Here is a 17,518-nt window from a genome sequence, read left to right on the forward strand (position 1 = left end):
TTGTGTGCCAGTTTCTGTAATAAAGTGCCTAATTGCCAAACAATATAGAATTTAATTGAAGGCCAAATCCTGTGATCCATGTTCATGATGGTAGTAGTACTTCACTCTGCAAGCGGTCCCAGTGATTGCAATGAGACTGCTGATAGCAGAAGGTGCTATTCAGTATGAATAAAAGTAGCAGAATCGAGCCCTATATAAGTAGTTTGTTTTGTTTTCTTAATCTTCAAAAAGTGAGACGGAAAGGGAATAAATATTTTTCCAATGCGGACTTTTTAGCCATTCATTTCTCAATATTAAAAATAAACTTTGGCCCATAGATAGTACTTTTCATCAAAAAATCTCAAAGCATTTTACAGATAGCGAAATTAATACCCAGGATGGTTACGTGAATTACCCAGTGTCACAGAACAAGCCAGTGGCACAGCCAAGAATAGAATCCAGCTCTTCTGACTCACAGAAGATGTGCAACCTACTAAACTGATTTTTGTATCCAACTAAGTGCAGACAAAAAATAACTCACACAAAGCATAAAATGTCATTGTTTGCTACTGTCAGGGCCTGATCCTTCAAAGAGTTACCTGTGTGTAACTTTACACACACGAGTAGTTCCACTGACTTCAAAGGGACTACTTATGTAAGTGTTTAATTTGACCCTATGTAGCTAGAAAAAGAGAACTATTATTACTAACTTGACTCAAGTCGTTACTGTGTCTCTCTATATAAACTCTATTCCCTGGTCATATCTATGTTCATAGGTGCCGACTTCCTCTGTTCCCGGGGGCTGCTCGATCCCCGCCCTGCCTCTTCCTGCCCCAACCCCGCCTCTTCCTGCCCCTGCTCTTCCTCACCCCCCCCAGTGCCTCCCGCACGCTGCTGAATAGCTGATCCGTGGTGTGGGAGGGAGGGGGAGGAACTGATCAGCAGGGGCGCTGGCGGGTGAGAGGCGCTGGGAGGGCGGGAAAGGTGCTGATCCGTGGGGCTGCTGGTGGGTGCCGAGCACCCACTATTTTTTCCCCATGGTTACTCCAGCCCCAGAGCACCTATGGAGTTGGCGCCTATGCCTATGTTTACCTATGTGCTTGGACCCTGCAAGTTTAACAGCAAATTATTTAGTCTTTGTATAAAGCTAATCACATTAACTTTAGTCCTCTGGGTTATGGCAAGTAAAGAAACAACTCGGAAGCTTGTTTTGAATTGCAAACACTCCAGAACATTAGCACAATACACTAAAGGCTGATCCTATCTGCCACATACTTAGTTATGGAAATCCAATGCAGTTGACTGTCTGCACACAGGTCAGTTAAAAAGAGAGAGAGTGGTACCACTATATACAATGTGAAATGTGTTAAGTTTATGGCACATGGTGATGCAATCTCAGATGATAAGGTAACGAGAACATGGATATTGCTAACATCCTACTCACCAAAAGATAGTAAACACAAACCTCAAAAGGGACAAGTGCTGTTTTAAGAGCAATATTACGTCATAAAGCATTTAATGCAGCTATCACCATAAGAGACAGTGCAGTACTGTCACCTTTAAGCTACAAAAGCCACCAAGTTCTTGGGAATCTTACATTAGTATGGGAGTCTTTGCAGGACCCTGGTTCTTGAATACGTAGTGGTCAGTATGTCCTAAACTCTGCTATATTACATATGTCTGTTTAATATAGTTATAAATAAATAAATGGAGATATCCTATCTCCTAGAACTGGAAGGGACCTTGAAAGGTCATCAAGTCCAGCCCCCTGCCTTCAATAGCAGGACCAAGTACTGATTTTGCCCCAGATCCCTAAGTGGCCCCCTCAAGGATTGAACTCACAACCTTTAGTTTAGCAGGCCAATGCTCAAACCACTAAGCTATCCTTCCCTATTATTTTCAGCTGTTGTAATGAAGTGCTATAGAATTTTGAAAGAGACGTGATAATTTCAAGTGTGAATATGAAGAATACACTAGGGGTCTTATCCAAAGCCAATTGAAGTAAATGGAAAAACTCCTATTGACTTCAGTGGGTTTTGGGTTAGGCAGTAGGAATACAGAAATTGCCATGCCAGATTAGACAAGGATCTGTCTAGTACAGGATCCTGTCTCCAGCACCAGATGCTTCAGAGGAAATTGCAAGAACCTGACACTACGTTGTTATGGAATAATTTGCCCATAGCAAATGATTTTTCCTAGCTCCTACTAGTTAGAGGTTGGTTTATACCATGAGGCCCTTCCAAAGTCTTGATTGTTAAAAAATCTTCTTTGAGGTATTTCTGGATTATTTGTTATTCACACAAGCATCTAATCCATGTTACTTCTGGGGGAATTCTGCGCAACTGCACGATGAAGAATTCTGCAGAAATTCTATCCCTAAATTAAAACACAGTTATGAACCTTGTATTGACATTTTGGCTCCATTCAATAGATAGTGGATAGAGGAGAACTGGTAGCTCTTGGCCCCAATGAAAGTTTTTTGAGTTTTTCCATTTAAGAAAAAAACAAAAGTAGACAGACACTTTCTGTAGTAAATAGTAACCTCATTTTAATTCAGATCCTCAGCTAGTGTAAACTGGGGTGAACAGAGCAACGCTGATTTACATCAGATGAGGACCTGCCCTTCTGTTTGATATTTAACAACAGACTTCTACTTTTTGTGTCATAAGACTTTTGAGTCTCTTGTTAGTTTTTTATCTTTTACTACAGAGAGGGGGAAATAAGTTTTCCAAAGCACACAAAGGCGATGTAGCTGGCTCATTAGGCCATGTTCTGATCTCACTAACACCGGTGCCAATCTAAAGTAACTCCACTGAATTCAGTGGCATTACTCCAGATATGCATCAGAATAATTGTGCAGAATATTTTTTTAAATTGACATTTTTAGGCCTGGTCTACACTGGGGGTGGGGGAGTCGATGTAAGATACGCAACTTCAACTACGGGAATACCGTAGCTGAAGTCGACATTTCTTATTCCGACTTACCCCCCATCCTCACGGCGCGGGATTGACGGGAGCGGCTCCCCTGTCGACTCCGCTACCGCCGCTTGCTCCAGTGGAGTTCCGGAGTCGACGGGGAGCGCGTTCGGGGATCGATATATCGCATCTTAACGAGACGTGATATATCGATCCCCGATAAATCGATCGCTACCCGCCGATACGGTGGGTAGTCTGGACATACCCTTAGTCTCCTTTTCTCACAAGGACTCTAGACTGTAACTCCTCTCCCTATGACTGGAATATTTTCCCAGATCCTGCATGCCAGGCGACCTTACACCTCTGATACAGTATAAATAAATGTAATAATTAATAGGGCCTAAAGGAAGTGCTTCCAAGTCAGATGACAGTCTTCAATTTTCCCTTTGGTTTAACAGAACACCTTTTCTAGAGGGTCAATTCCTTTAAACGTATAAATAGAACATTGTAAAGCTATATTTAACAGGAAACAATGCCCAGGGCATTATATGTGGGTGTGCTAAGGTGTCACAGCGCCCTCTTAGAACTACACCAGGTTGCTGCGTTTGGGTCCTAACATGTTAGACTTGTGTGCTGTTACATTTCTCATGGTCTGGGTAAGCAGCGCTCTCTTTTTTCTTGGCCTCTCTGGAACACTTCCTGGACATAGGCTCTCGATCATGTTACCCCTTCATCAACATGGAACCCACCTGCATTAGGCCCCCAGGACCAGTGCTGACACCCCCAGAGTTCTCAGTAGCTTAAGCACAACTTTTCCCCAAAGCTCCAACGTTGTGATTACTCTGGTTTACAGCTCACATCCTTAGGGACACTTGATAACTGAACACACAGACTTTGTAAGTGTTCTAAAAACCAATCACTCTTTATCTAGCACAAGAAGTATACAGATCTAGACAAAGTAATAAACAGCTACACACATTCCTGTACCTCAGTTTCCTCACCACTCTTGAGGGGAATGGTACTGCTAAAGTAGGGAACCTTCCTGGCTTCTATACTACCCCGATGGAATCAGATGGCACAAGGGTCCAAGTGCCTGTCCCAACTCCCTTTACTGAGATGCCTGCCTGACCTTGAGGACTCCTTTTTCTCTCTCCTGTGCAGCAGAGTCCTTGTAACCCTGATAAGGCTGGGCCCAGGATCCTTGGGTGGCTTAACCCCCAGTTTCATCCTGGGCTGCTCAGGACAGGGGCTAGAGTGTCCCCATTTTGGGGTACTCTCTCCTCACCAACCACTTCCCAGGCTCACCTCAGGCAGACTGTCAAAAACAGGGCAGACATCCCAAGCTGGGGGTGTGTTGTATAATTAGACAAATGTGAACTCCTGGATTACTATGCCAGTCTTACCATGGAGTCACAAAAACAACGAGGAGTCTGGTGGCAGCTTAAAGAGTAACAGATTTATTTGGGTAAGCTTTCGTGGGTAAAAAAACCCACTTCTTCAGATGCATGGAGTGAAAATTACAGATGCAGGCATAAATATAATTATCACAATAGTCATTCTTGCCTTGCTTCTGGGATGACCAGGGGAATAAAATAAAAACAGGTAAGAGTCCAAGGACTCTGGGTCAGTGAGCAGCAAATGCTTCCACCAAAACTAAATAAGCTTACTGAATGTATCTGGATAAGAAAATTTAGGGCGGGGCGGGGCAGGGTGGGGAGAGAGGGGAACTGCAGCTATATGAATGAAAGAACATTGCAAAAGCAAAATATTATTAGAGTGAAAATTTATTCAATTAATTTTTTTTTTGGTTTCTAAGAATCACACCTCTGGGTGCATGCACACATTTCCCCCCCCCCCCAAAGAATAAAATAACATTCAACTTCTTAAAATTAGCAGGCTGGAATTTAAATTGTATGATTAGGCAAGTAAAAATGGTAAGTATTAATTGGACTGAAAACAATTAAAAACAGACAATGCTTTGCTCCAGTAAATGCACCTTTCTAAATGAGATTCTAATCCTTTTACTAATAGCATACAGGCAGACTGCTGTGCCAAAACAGAAACCTTTTAACTCTGGCTGCATGTGATCATTTGCAGGAATGGGAACTTAAAGGCCAAAAAACCTTGATAAAGATTAAATGGAGCTAGTGGTTACCATGCTTATATTCAGAACCATTCTTTCACTAAGAGCCAGACTGTGATCTCATTATTCACATTAGTGAGCAGTTACTCAACAGAGACAGTGGTTGCAATGGGCCTATTTCTGTCAACAGTGTAAAGCAATGGACTAGGGATTCAGGAGGCCAAGGTTCAAGTCTCAGCTCTACCACTGGACTTCTGGGTGACCTCAGACCACTCACTTCATCCTCCATGCCTCAGTTTCTCCATCTGTAAAACAGGATTCGTGATACAGATCTCCTCTGTAAAGAGCTTGAAGATCTACAAATGTAGTATGTTAAGGATGAGGCATTCTTATTAGCGTGGGTAAGGAATTCACAATATGACCCTAAGGCCATGTCTACACTACGAGAGTAGTTCGATTTTACTTACATCGAATTTTTGGAATCGATATTGCAAAGTCGAACGTGTGTGTCCACACTAAGGACAGTAATTCGACTTTGTGAGTCCACACTAACGGTGAAAGCGTCGACATTCGAAGCGGTGCACTGTGGTCAGCTATCCCACAGTTCCCGCAGTCCCCGCTGCCCATTGGAATTCTGGGTGTAGCCGCAAAAGCCTTCTGGGTAAAAAAATGTGTCCAGGGTGCTTTTGGGTAACTGTCGTCATCCGTCCATCACTCCCGCCCTCCCTCCCTGAAAGCGCCGGCAGGAAATCAGTTCGCGCACTTTTCCAGTCATTGACAGCGCGGACGCCACAGCACTGCGAGCATGGAGCATGCTGCGACCATCGCTGCAGTTGTGGCCGCTCTCAACGCTTATCATACACCTTTCCCTGAGGCAGATGCAGATAAGTCAGGCGAGGAGGCTACGGCACCGCGGTGATGGCCTGAAGTCTGAGAGTAGCACAGACCTCTCAGAAAGCACGGGACCCAGCGCCGAGGACATCACGGTGGCAACGGGTCATGTTGATGCCGTGGAACGGCGATTCTGGGCACGGGAAACAAGCACTGAGTGGTGGGACCGCATAGTGCTGCAGGTCTGAGATGAATCCCAGTGGCTGCGAAACTTTCGCATGCGGAAGGGAACTTTCCTGGAAATTTGTGAGTTGCTGTCCCCTGCCCTGAAGCGCAATGACACCCGGTTGCGAGCTGCCCTGACTGTCCAGAAGCGAGTGGCCATAGCCCTCTGGAAGCTTGCAACGCCAGACAGCTACCGGTCAGTCGCGAACCAGTTTGGGGTGGGCAAATCTACCGTGGGGGTTGTTGTGATGCAAGTAGCCAAGGCAATCGTTGATGTACTGCTGCCAAAGGTAGTCACCCTGGGAAACGTGGAGGCGATCATAGATGGCTTTGCAGCGATGGGATTCCCAAACTGCGGTGGGGCCATAGATGGAACTCACATCCCTATCCTGGCACCAGACCACCAGGCCAGCCAGTACATTAACAGAAAGGGCTACTTTTCCATGGTGCTGCAAGCACTGGTGGACCACAGGGGACGTTTTACCAACATCTACGTGGGATGGCCGGGCAAGGTTCATGACGCTCATGTTTTCAGGAACTCTGGTCTGTTTAGACGGCTGCAGCAAGGTATTTACTTCCCGGACCACAAAATAACTGTTGGGGATGTGGAGATGCCTATAGTCATCCTCGGGGACCCAGCCTACCCGCTAATGCCCTGGCTCATGAAGCCCTATACTGGCGCCCTGGACACTGAAAAAGAACTCTTCAACTACCGGCTGAGCAAGTGCAGAATGGTGGTGGAGTGTGCTTTTGGCCGTCTCAAGGGGAGATGGAGAAGCTTACTGACTTGCTGTGATCTCAGCGAAACCAATATCCCCATTGTTATAGCAGCTTGCTGTGTGCTCCACAATCTCGGTGAGAGCAAGGGGGAGACCTTTATGGCGGGGTGGGAGGTTGAGGAAAATAGCCTGGCTTCTGATTACGCACAGCCAGACAGCCGGGCGATTAGAAGAGACCAGCGGGACGCGCTGTGCATCCGGGAGGCTTTGAAAGCTAAGTTCCTGAGTGAGCAGGGTAACCTGTGACTTTAAAGTTTGTGCACAGAGAAGCTGAACCTGCCTCCGTTTCTTTACCCAGTTCATGTTGACTATCCGATCCAGTTACATACCCCCTTCACCCCCCTTCCAACACATGTTTCGAAATAAAAATAGTTCTACTTTGTTAATGCACACCGTTTTCTTTAATACTGTTTTCGCGGGAATTTTTTAAAACTGGGACGCAGACTGTGGTGCGGAGCGGGTGTAGTGTAGTGACGCAAATGAAGCTTCTAAACTCAAGGATTGACAGGCTCCGCTGTGGTGGGATGGTTGTTTCAACGGAGCCTGTCACCCCTCCTGATCGGGACTGTGTGTATGGGGGGGCTATGTGACTTTGTGGGAGGGGGAGGACGGTTACAGATCCCCTGCTGCGTGGCTCTGTGATCCTGCATAAGGACCGCCGCTTAAGATCTGTAACTGCCCTCCCCCGCCACAAAGTCACAGAGCAACCCACCCCCCACCTCATAACATGAAAACCACCTCCCAGACTGACCAGGGTAACTAGTCACTGCATCACTGCACTGTGTATGTGCCCTGCTGCTGTACCTGCCCCCGCCTATGTACCCTGCCAAAGGTGACTGTCCTGTCCAATTACCAACCCCCTTTCCCCTCCTCCTCCAAAAGAACATGATGGAAACAGTAGTTAACAGAAACGTATTTTTTATTATCAACTACACATGGAACTGGGAGGTGAAACTTGGACGGGGGCTTGTGTCAGGCGGGAAGGAAAGAACTTGTCAAATTTTGGGGAATGAGAGCCTTCTGCTACTAGAGCTCTCTGCAGGGGTGGAGTGAGTTAGCACGGACTCTGCCGCCTCTCCTTCTTTGCACTTTGGGTGAGGTGGGTATGGAACTTGGTGGCGGGGGAGGGCGGTTACAGATAGACTGCAGCGGGGCTCTGTCCTCCTGCCTCCGTTCCTGCAGAACATCCACAAGGCGCTGGAGCGTGTCTGTTTGCTCCCTCAGTAGTCCAAGCAGCGTTTGAGTCGCCTGCTGGTCTTCCTGCCGCCACCTCTCCTCCCGATCCATGTTTGCTTGGTGCATTTGGGACAAGTTCTCCCACCACTGGGTCTGCTGTGCTGCCTGGGCTTGGGAACAGGCCATAAGCTCCGAGAACATGTCCTCCCGTGTCCTCTTCTTCCTACGCCTAATCTGCGCTAGCCTCTGGGAGTGTGATGCCAGGCTAGGTTGTGAGACAGTCGCAGATGGGGCTGTGGGAATGGGAAAAAGGGAGTGAATTCCTCAGAAAGATAAATGTAGTTGTGAACAAAGAACATAGTCTTTCTCTGTGAACAAGACCATGCACAGCACCTATCACATGCGCACTCAGCACAAGGTCGAATTCTCGGCCTTCGCATTCAGTGCCTGGGGTCTTGCACAGCACATTTGAGAAGCGGGGCAGCACAACGGAATTTCTGTTGCAGGCAGACATGGTAAGCTGTAGACTTGTGGCAGTTTAAAACTTTTATATTACCACTGGCCTCATTTCACATTGAAAGCAATGTCAGTCCCTGCTGCCAGCAATCCGGCAAGCGGGAACTCTGCCCCTGTCCCACCCCCTCGCGGCTGTCCCCGGGAACGATCCCTTTCGGCTGCCCCTCTCCCGCCTCCACCGCGTGGCTGCAAACCAGTGGTTACAGTTCTGTAAAGGAACGGGCAAGCAGTCCCAACACTAACATTCCCCTACCTAATTCAAAGCAGGTCACCATGAGCGACATCACCCTGATGAGGATCTCTGACAGCGAGAAAGAGAGAATGCTCCGGGAAAGCCTCCAAAGACCAGGGCCGTATGCCGCCCTGCTGTGCAGAGCAATGATTCCTGAGTACTTGATTGTCTCGTGGCGTGGCAACGTGTTGTACTACGGAGGACCCAATAAGGCCGCTCTCCCCAGGAACCTCATGCAACGGCTTTCCAATTACCTCCAGGAGAGCTTCCTCGAGATGTCACAGGAGGATTTCTGCTCTATCCCCGGACATATAGACCGCATTTTACTGTAGCTGCAGTAGCAGGGAATAAACAGTAGAGCGGCTTGTGCAGGACAATCACGCAAAACCGGACATTGCTAGATTTTTTTTCAAAACTTGCACTGCCCATGACTGAACCGTTAAGCGCCTAGGGCAAAGTAATCATGAACAACCCATTCTTTTAATTGTTAATATTCCTGTTCTGTTAAAAATAAATGTTTAGATGTTTACAACACTTACTGGCTGATCCTTCCCCAGATTCTGTGTCCGGGGTACCGGCTGGGGACGGTTGGTAGGGGATCTCTGTAAGGGTGATGAAGAGATCCTGGCTGTCGGGGAAATCAGCGTTGTGAGCACTGCCGACTGCCTCGTCCTCCTCATCTCCTTCCTCATCTTCCCCGTCCCCTAACATGTCCGAGGAACCGGCCGTGGACACTATCCCATCCTCAGAGTCCACGGTCAGTGGTGGGGTAGTGGTGGCGGCCGCACCGAGGATGGAATGCAGTGCCTCGTAGAAACGGGATGTCTGGGGATGGGATCCGGAGCGTCCGTTTGCCTCTTTGGTCTTCTGGTAGCCTTGCCTCAGCTCCTTGATTTTCACGCGGCACTGCGTAGCATCCCGGCTGTATCCTCTCTCTGACATGTCTTTAGAGATCTTCTCATAGATCTTTGCATTCCGTTTCTTGGAGCGCAGCTCGGAAAGCACGGACTCATCGCCCCACACAGCGATGAGATCCAAGAGTTCCCGATCAGTCCATGCTGGGGCCCTCTTTCTATTCAGAGACTGCACGGCCATCACTGCTGGAGAGCTCTGCATCGTTGCCAGTGCTGCTGAGCTCGCCACGATGTCCAGACAGGAAATGAGATTCAAACTGGCCAGACAGGAAAAGGAATTCAAATTCAAATTTTCCCGGGGCTTTTCCTGTGTGGCTGGTCAGAGCATCCGAGCTCGTACTGCTGTCCAGAGCATCAACAGAGTGGTGCACTGTGGGATAGCTCCCGGAGCTATTAGCGTCGATTTCCATCCACACCTAGCCTAATTCGACATGGCCATGTCGAATTTAGCGCTACTCCCCTCGTCGGGGAGGAGTACAGAAGTCGAATTAAAGAGACCTCTATGTTGAACTAAATAGCATCGCAGTGTGGACGGGTGCAGGGTTAATTCGATGTAACGGCGCTAACTTCGACATAAACGCCTAGTGTAGACCAGGCCTAAGAGTGTTGCATTATAACTAGAAATTGAACAGAGTGAAACTTTCATAAGGCAAGATTCTGGCCTCACTCATGTTGTGTAGTACCTTACTCCATGAGTAGTTGCACTGAAATTAATGAGTGCTCACGGAGGAAACTACTAGTGAGAGTGAGTAAGGGTGTCAGATTCTGGCCATTAGTGAATAATTTGACAAATTTAGCTTTTATTTCTATCCATGAATTATCTGAGATCAGAACATGAGTCTAAGAATTTATGTAGTAGTCAAAACTGAGATCTACAAAACAAACTGCATTTGATGTTTTTCGCTTCAGTTAGAGTGTAAAATTTCTAATTGGAGCATATGGGAAAAATTATTTCACCGCAAAATTATTCAAATAGCTGATGTGACTCAGTAAATTCACCTTTAAGCTTAGACTGGTCATGGAACATTTCAGCCTAAAAGCAGAAAGTTTGAGAAAGTGAATGGAAAGCAATTGAAAAAGAAGGGTTACAATGGAAATTGAAATTCAGCCTTAATTATATAGTCAGCTCTACTTGTGCCTGCTGTAATAATATATACAGTATATATATTATTGTCAAGGCTGCTTCCCCACTCTGAACTTTAGGGTACAAATGTGGGGGCCTGCATGAAACTTCTAAGCTTAACTCCCAGCTTAGATCTGGTCCGCTGCCATCACTCCCAAAGTGTTAATTCCCTTCCCTGGGAAGCCTTGAGAGACTCTTCACCAATTCCCTGGTGAATACAGATCCAAACCCCTTGGATCTTAAAACAAGGAGAAATTAACCATCCCCAGGGCCGGCTCCAGGCACCAGCTTGTCAAGCAGGTGCTTGGGGCGGCCACTCCGGAGAGGGGTGGCACGTCCAGCTATTCGGTGGCAATTCGGGGGAAGGTCCCTCACTCCGGCTGGAAGTGAAGGACCTCCCGCCGAATTGCCGCCGCAGATCGCGATCGCGGCTTTTTTTTTTGGCTGCTTGGGGTGGCCAAAACCCCGGAGCTGGCCCTGACTATCCCCCCTCCTTTCTCCCACCAACTCCTGGTGGATCCAGATCCAACCCCCTTGGATCTAAAAACAAGGAAAAATCAATCAGGTATTAAGAAAAAGGCTTTTAATTAAAGAAAAGAAAGGTAAAAGAAAAACCCTCTGGGAGAGATTAGCATACCAGCTACTCTCACAGTCAACAGATTCAAAACACAGAGGATGTTCCTCTGGGCAAACCCTTAGTTACACATCACAAAAAAAAAAATACCCAAAATACCCAATTTGACTATTTCTCTAATTGCACAAGACAGGTTACAAAGAAATAAACATAAACCTATTTATTTCCTTCACTAATACTCACTACTTAATAAGAGGCTGAATTCTGGAGCTTTCCCACTCTGGTCCAAACTGAAACTTAACAGACAAAGGGAACTTTCCTCCTTCCCTTTGAACCATCTGGTCCTCCCATTGGTTCCTCTGGTCAGGTGTCAGCTAGGCTAGGTGAGCTTCTTAACCCTTTACAGGTAAAAGAGGCATTAACCCTTAACTATCTGTTTATGACAATTATATATAATAATTTATATATAAATATTTTAATTACTAGTTCCTAAGAAAAGTTACAATTATGAAAGTGTTGGATGAAGCACTACATAATGTGTTTTACCGTTATATTGGTCTGATATGCGCTCAGTTACCCTGGAGCATAGGAAGAGTAGCTCCAATGACGTTATGCTGGTTTTACCCTGACTGAACTCCTTTAAAGTCTATGGCGTTGGATCAAGCTAAAATTTGATCAGAATCAGGCCCTGTGTGTTTTGCCTTATAGAACAATGTATATATGAGTTTCTGAACTTGTTTTAAATTGTCTCAATAGGAAATCATTTTTGGTCTTTGTCTCTTCAGTAATTTGGATATATCAAGAGCTTGTGTTTGCAAAGATCTCAAGACCTGAACTGCTAGAATTTTGAGTCTCCTGCATGTTCTCTAACTGCGCATAAAGATTTTTTCTTGTATTGTGCTAGTATTTCCTGTGGCTCCATTGTCAAATTCAGATTATCCTTCTTTTCAGCAAGTAATAAGTTGCTCACTTGCTTAATCCCATGCCTCTCAAGGAAGTGAGAGAGGCGGTATTGTGTATTTTATTATTACTATGAACACTTTACAATTATTTGTATAACACTGAAAAGTGTGCTAGGAGCCTTACAAACATATTACAAAACCATATCCCTGAACAGAAGCGCTTACAATCTAAAGACAATTAACAGGCAAATGAAGGGAAGAAGGCATGTGGCGTATTTTTATATATATGTCTGAAAAGTGGATTTGTATCTAGTAACAATGGAGTTGAGTTCAACAATGGAGTTGAGTTCAGGCTCAGACTGGAGATGAACTATAATAAAGCAATAGCCAAATCTTGCTTGCCTTATGCATGTGAGAAGTCTACTTGAAATTAATGGGACCATTCATGTGAGTAAAGTGAGTTGGATTTGGCTACGAGAATAGGTATTCAGAACTTTAAGGACACTTATGTTAGTGACCAGATATTTTCATGGTATTCCAAGAACCTGAATTGCAGTAAAAGAAGGACATTGAAGTGGTTTTGGACATTCTACACAGAACAATCCTAGTCAGAGATTAAGCTCCCAAGGAACCTGCAGCTCTGAAGTATGTAAACTTGCCTTTGTACATATGCCACCATGTATGTTTTTAATTCCTTGCATGGACAGAAGCCCAACACTTTAATTTTAGAAGATCAGGCTAATTTCCCTATCAAGAGTACATAGGGAAAAAGAGAAAGAGCTGTCTCTGTAATACCATTTTTTTTCTCTTTCCCACATTCTAGGAAAGAATCTCTTGGTGGCTCTGCAGGGATCCAGAGTTGAGAATAACTGCTAGAAAATGGCACTATCTAAGGTCATAAGAAGAAATAACTCTATATACTCTTCTCTCTGCCCTCTTTTCCCTTTGTTCTAAAATTTTATTTTGTGACTGCAATTTTCAAAGGATACTGGCAACATACATTGTACATATGTAAATAATTCAATTATAATTTTCTCTTGAAGTTAAACTATGAATATAGAAGTGTTTTATTTTATCATCACTAAGACTTTGTGGCTCTTCTGGCTTGTTCTATCTATTAAGATTTGCACTGAGTGGATAAGAGTGATTAAGAGATCACCAAAGAATATTCTTCTGTTACAAGCATGAATTATTCTGTTTAACTTTTTTTTATGACATCTTTCCTCCAAAAAGGGGAGTAAAATGCAGTGTCCTCCTTTTTTGTGTTTTAATAATTTGAACCAACACAGAGAAAAACACAATTCAACTTATCTGCTGTTCCTTTTCAAAATGGCCACCAAGACCTCAACTCTGTTCCCTAGGGACCCCAGAAAGGGAGGAAAGCATAGGAGCAACTTCTGAATCGATATGCAGCTCCCACTATAAATGGCGGGGTGGAGATAAGGAGAGACTAGTGGTCTAGTTTAGCCTTCTACGTGGCCCATGCTTGCGAACTCAGGGCATGGTCACGTGTCAAAAATGAATGGAGAAATAAGGTGTAAAGCGATTACTACTATCCTGACCCATCAGGGCTGTGGAAAACTCCTGCCTGCTTCCCACAATCGATGTTGTAGAGTTCTCTCTTTAGGGATGCATTCTTGGAGAACTAGCTGGTGGGAGAGTTCCTGGCAGTGTAGTTCTGATAGTCATATTCCTATGTCATGTTGGAGGCAAAGAGCTTGTGATGGGTCTGGCGTATCTGCATGGATGCTCTTGACATGAGTGGGTCTTCCTGTGTTGATCTTGTTGGGGGACAGGCTAAACTTTGCTGAGTCCCACAGAAGGGAGAACACCCTTAAATCCCCAAGCAATAGCACAGGGTTTGGTATACAAAGGAGCAAGATTATTTTCTAATCTACCATTTGTTTTTGTTTCTTTCAGATGGAGTTGAAGAGATTCAAAATGATTTTGTTTTTAATTGTAGTATTGGCCCCTGCTTGTTTGTATTTATTCAAGCCAAATTTGATTGCAATCGTTATATTCTGGCAAAAGAAGGAAGAGGCCACATCACTGACTTTTATAGCAGAGAGCAGAAACTTTTTGCAGTTGCCAGCTATAGACTGCAGTAGGACTCCTCCATTCCTGGTACTCCTTGTGACATCATCACATGGCCAAAATAAAGCTAGGATGGCTATCCGTCAAACATGGGGGAAACACAGACTAGTTGCTGGCAACCGCATTGTGACATATTTTCTTCTGGGAACCACCATGAACCAAAATGATCAAACTGGTATTATTGCTGAAAGTCAGAATTACAGAGACATTATCCAGAAAGATTTTATAGACACATATTACAATTTGACTTTAAAGACAATGATGGGAATTGAATGGGTTCACAAATTTTGTCATCAATCCAGGTTTGTGATGAAAACTGACTCAGATATGTTTGTCAATATCTTTTACCTGACTGAACTTCTTTTAAGAAAAAACAGAAGCACTGGGTTCTTCACAGGCTTTTTAAAGACGAATGAGCTCCCAATAAGAAATATAAATAGTAAATGGTATGTGAGTAAAGATGAATATCCAAGAAGCACGTATCCTCCATTTTGTTCGGGGACTGGTTATGTTTTCTCCACTGATGTTGCTAGTCAGGTTTATAATATTTCAGAAAGTGTCCCTTTTATTAAACTGGAGGATGTTTTCATAGGACTGTGTCTTGCTAAACTAAAAATCAATCTGGAGGAACTTCATTCAGAACAGACATTCTTCTCAGACAGGGTTGAGTTCTCTCTTTGTCACTTCAAGAAAATTGTGACATGCCATTATGTGAAACCTTATGAGCTGCTGATCTACTGGAATGCACTGGAGAGCTCAATGGATGAAAAATGCCCAGATATTTGAAATAGCTGAGCTAACAAAGTGACACAAAAAAGCTACAGGACCAGCCTTTAGTAGGGTTATCACCTGGGCAGTATTTGACTAGCCTGGCCATTTTTTTATGGACTTGCCAGTTGCCAGAAAAATAATTTAATCTGCCTTTTTTTTACATGTATCTAAAGATTTGCATTATTATTACCACATGACACTGGGATATTTAATGTTAAAAGTTTCTGTGTCCAGCTAAAGATGCTGCAGTGTTCCCACTTCTGCAGCTTAAGTAAGAAAATGATGTTATCAATCTTATCTATATGTGCTCTCTCACTAGATACTGTAAGTGGCTACTGGGGGCAGGATTTGCAGTAGGGGTGGGAGTGGTGCCGTTTTTTTTTGCATTTCAAAGGTGGTAACCCTAACCCAGGGACAGGCAACCTATGGCACGCGTGCCAAAGGTGGCACGCGAGCTGATTTTCAGTGGCACTCACACTGCCCAGGTCCTGGCCACCGGTCCGGGGGCTCCTGTATTTTAATTTAATTTTAAATGAAGCTTCTTAAACGTTTTAAAAACCTTATTTACTTTACATACAACAATAGTTTAGTTATATATTAAAGACTAGAAAGAGACCTTCTAAAAACGTTAAAATCTATTAGTGGCACGTGAAACCTTAAATTAGAGTGAACAAATGAAGACTCGGCACATCACTTCTGAAAGGTTGCCGACCCCTGCCCTAGCCTTTAGTCAGGCAAAACTCGGGGCTGTGGACTAGTACAGTCAAAGAGACACTGATAAATATTTTAATCTCTTGCCCCTCTGCAAATTTGCTGTTATTTGCTGTTATTTATTTGCAAACACTGGATTTTCTTGCAGAGCACAAGCCAACAAAACTGCTTTGTCTCAGTAACAACACTTACAGTAACGTCAGCAGAAGGCAGGGAATGCTTACATATCATTTGGTTCTCTCTATCATTTTCTCTGTTTCCCTAACATTAAAAGTTTACAGTCCAAAGTCCATTCCCTGACACATTATAACAAGGTTAGGCCACTTTCCTGTAATGAGCTCTGTGTGAGCAGAGACATGCATCTGCATGAAAACCTTTACACTGCTGAAGTTGATGGGGCTTTGTACAGGTGTGCAGATCTACCTATTCTAGTGGGTCTCAAACTTTTTTACTGGCGACCCCTTTCACATCGCAAGCCTCTGAGTGCAACCCCCCTAATAAATTAAACACACTTATAAATATCTAACACCATTATAAATGCTAGTGGCAAGCAGGGTTTGGGGTGGAGGTTGACAGCTCGCGACCCCCCGCATGTAATGACCTCACAACCACCTGAGTGGTCCCAACCCCCAGTTTGAGAACCCCTGACCTATTCAGAGCCTGTTGCAGGAGCAGGGTCTTAAGTACCTTAGGTTAACTTCTGAGCCTTTAAGATCACTGCATTAGTTTTCTATTATACATTTCACATTTAAAATCATGCATACAGGGCTTAATTGAGAGCCCAATGGAAAGAAAAAGTCAACAGTGCTGACAGAATATTGTAGTTGGTAACTAAATAATGTATTTCAACATGCTATATTCCCCCTTCAATACAAGGTGTATTTTTGAATTCAGAGGAATTAGTAAATACTGCAAAATTCTAAACTCAAACATCACATTTCCCTTTATGCTGAGATTGTCAAAGGGGCTGAAGAGAATGAGGTGCCGTCATCATGTTACTGGAACTTGGGTACTGACTCCATCAGTCTCTTTTAAAAACCCCAGCCTCAATTGTTATAATTATACTCAGGCCATATATTTAAAAGTGGAATGAAAAAAGGGCTATTTGTATATAGTGTATTTGATGTAACAAAATGTGGTTGTTTTAAATATGTCTATTCTCCCCTTGAATTTGCACATGCAACTTTTTTAAGGCTGATATAAAAAGTAGGACAGTCTTTACATTATTTGCATAGAACATATAAATATCAAACTAACAAAACTTAATGTATGATACTATCTTAATAAAAGATTATTACAGCTTTTTGTGTGCCCAGTTGTCTTCTACTTGAGAGTGCAACTAATGCTTTGAAATTCATTTTTCTAAAAGGGTTATTTATTTTAAAAACAAAGAGTCATGTCTTTCCTTCTCTAAAATACCTTGAGGGAGAGGTCCTCTAATACAGGGGTTCTCAAACTTTTTCTTTCTGAGCCTCCCCTCCCCCAACGTGCTATAAAAACTCCATGGCCCACCTGTGCCACAATGACTGGTTCTCTACATATAAAAGCCAAGGCCGGCGCTAGTGGGTAGCAAGCAGGACAATTGCCTGGGGCCCCATGCTACAGGGGCCCCTGTGAAGCTAAGTTGCTCAGGGCCCTGGGCTTCAGCCCCACGCGATGGGGCTTCGGGTTTCTGCCCTGGGCCCCAGTGAG

General features: G+C 44.3%; 1 protein-coding gene across 4 annotated transcripts in view; it reads left to right on the top strand.

Moving 5' to 3' along the window:
- The window catches only part of LOC128848935 (beta-1,3-galactosyltransferase 5-like), a 99,163-nt gene extending 82,034 nt beyond the window's left edge, over positions 1-17,129 (top strand). For 2 of the 4 annotated variants that reach the window (XM_054049251.1, XM_054049242.1), the window contains exons 2-3: positions 13,074-13,144; positions 14,171-17,129. In XM_054049251.1, coding sequence (XP_053905226.1) covers positions 13,130-13,144; positions 14,171-15,130 — 975 coding nt within the window. In that variant the 5' untranslated portion in view covers positions 13,074-13,129 and the 3' untranslated portion in view covers positions 15,131-17,129. The remainder of the gene's footprint in view (positions 1-13,073; positions 13,145-14,170) is intronic. The other 2 variants (XM_054049259.1, XM_054049233.1) reach the window with 1 other exon arrangement.
- Positions 17,130-17,518: the final 389 nt, after the last annotated feature.

Source organism: Malaclemys terrapin, chromosome 1 (genome assembly GCF_027887155.1).
Source record: "Malaclemys terrapin pileata isolate rMalTer1 chromosome 1, rMalTer1.hap1, whole genome shotgun sequence".
Lineage (NCBI taxonomy): Eukaryota > Metazoa > Chordata > Testudines > Emydidae > Malaclemys > Malaclemys terrapin.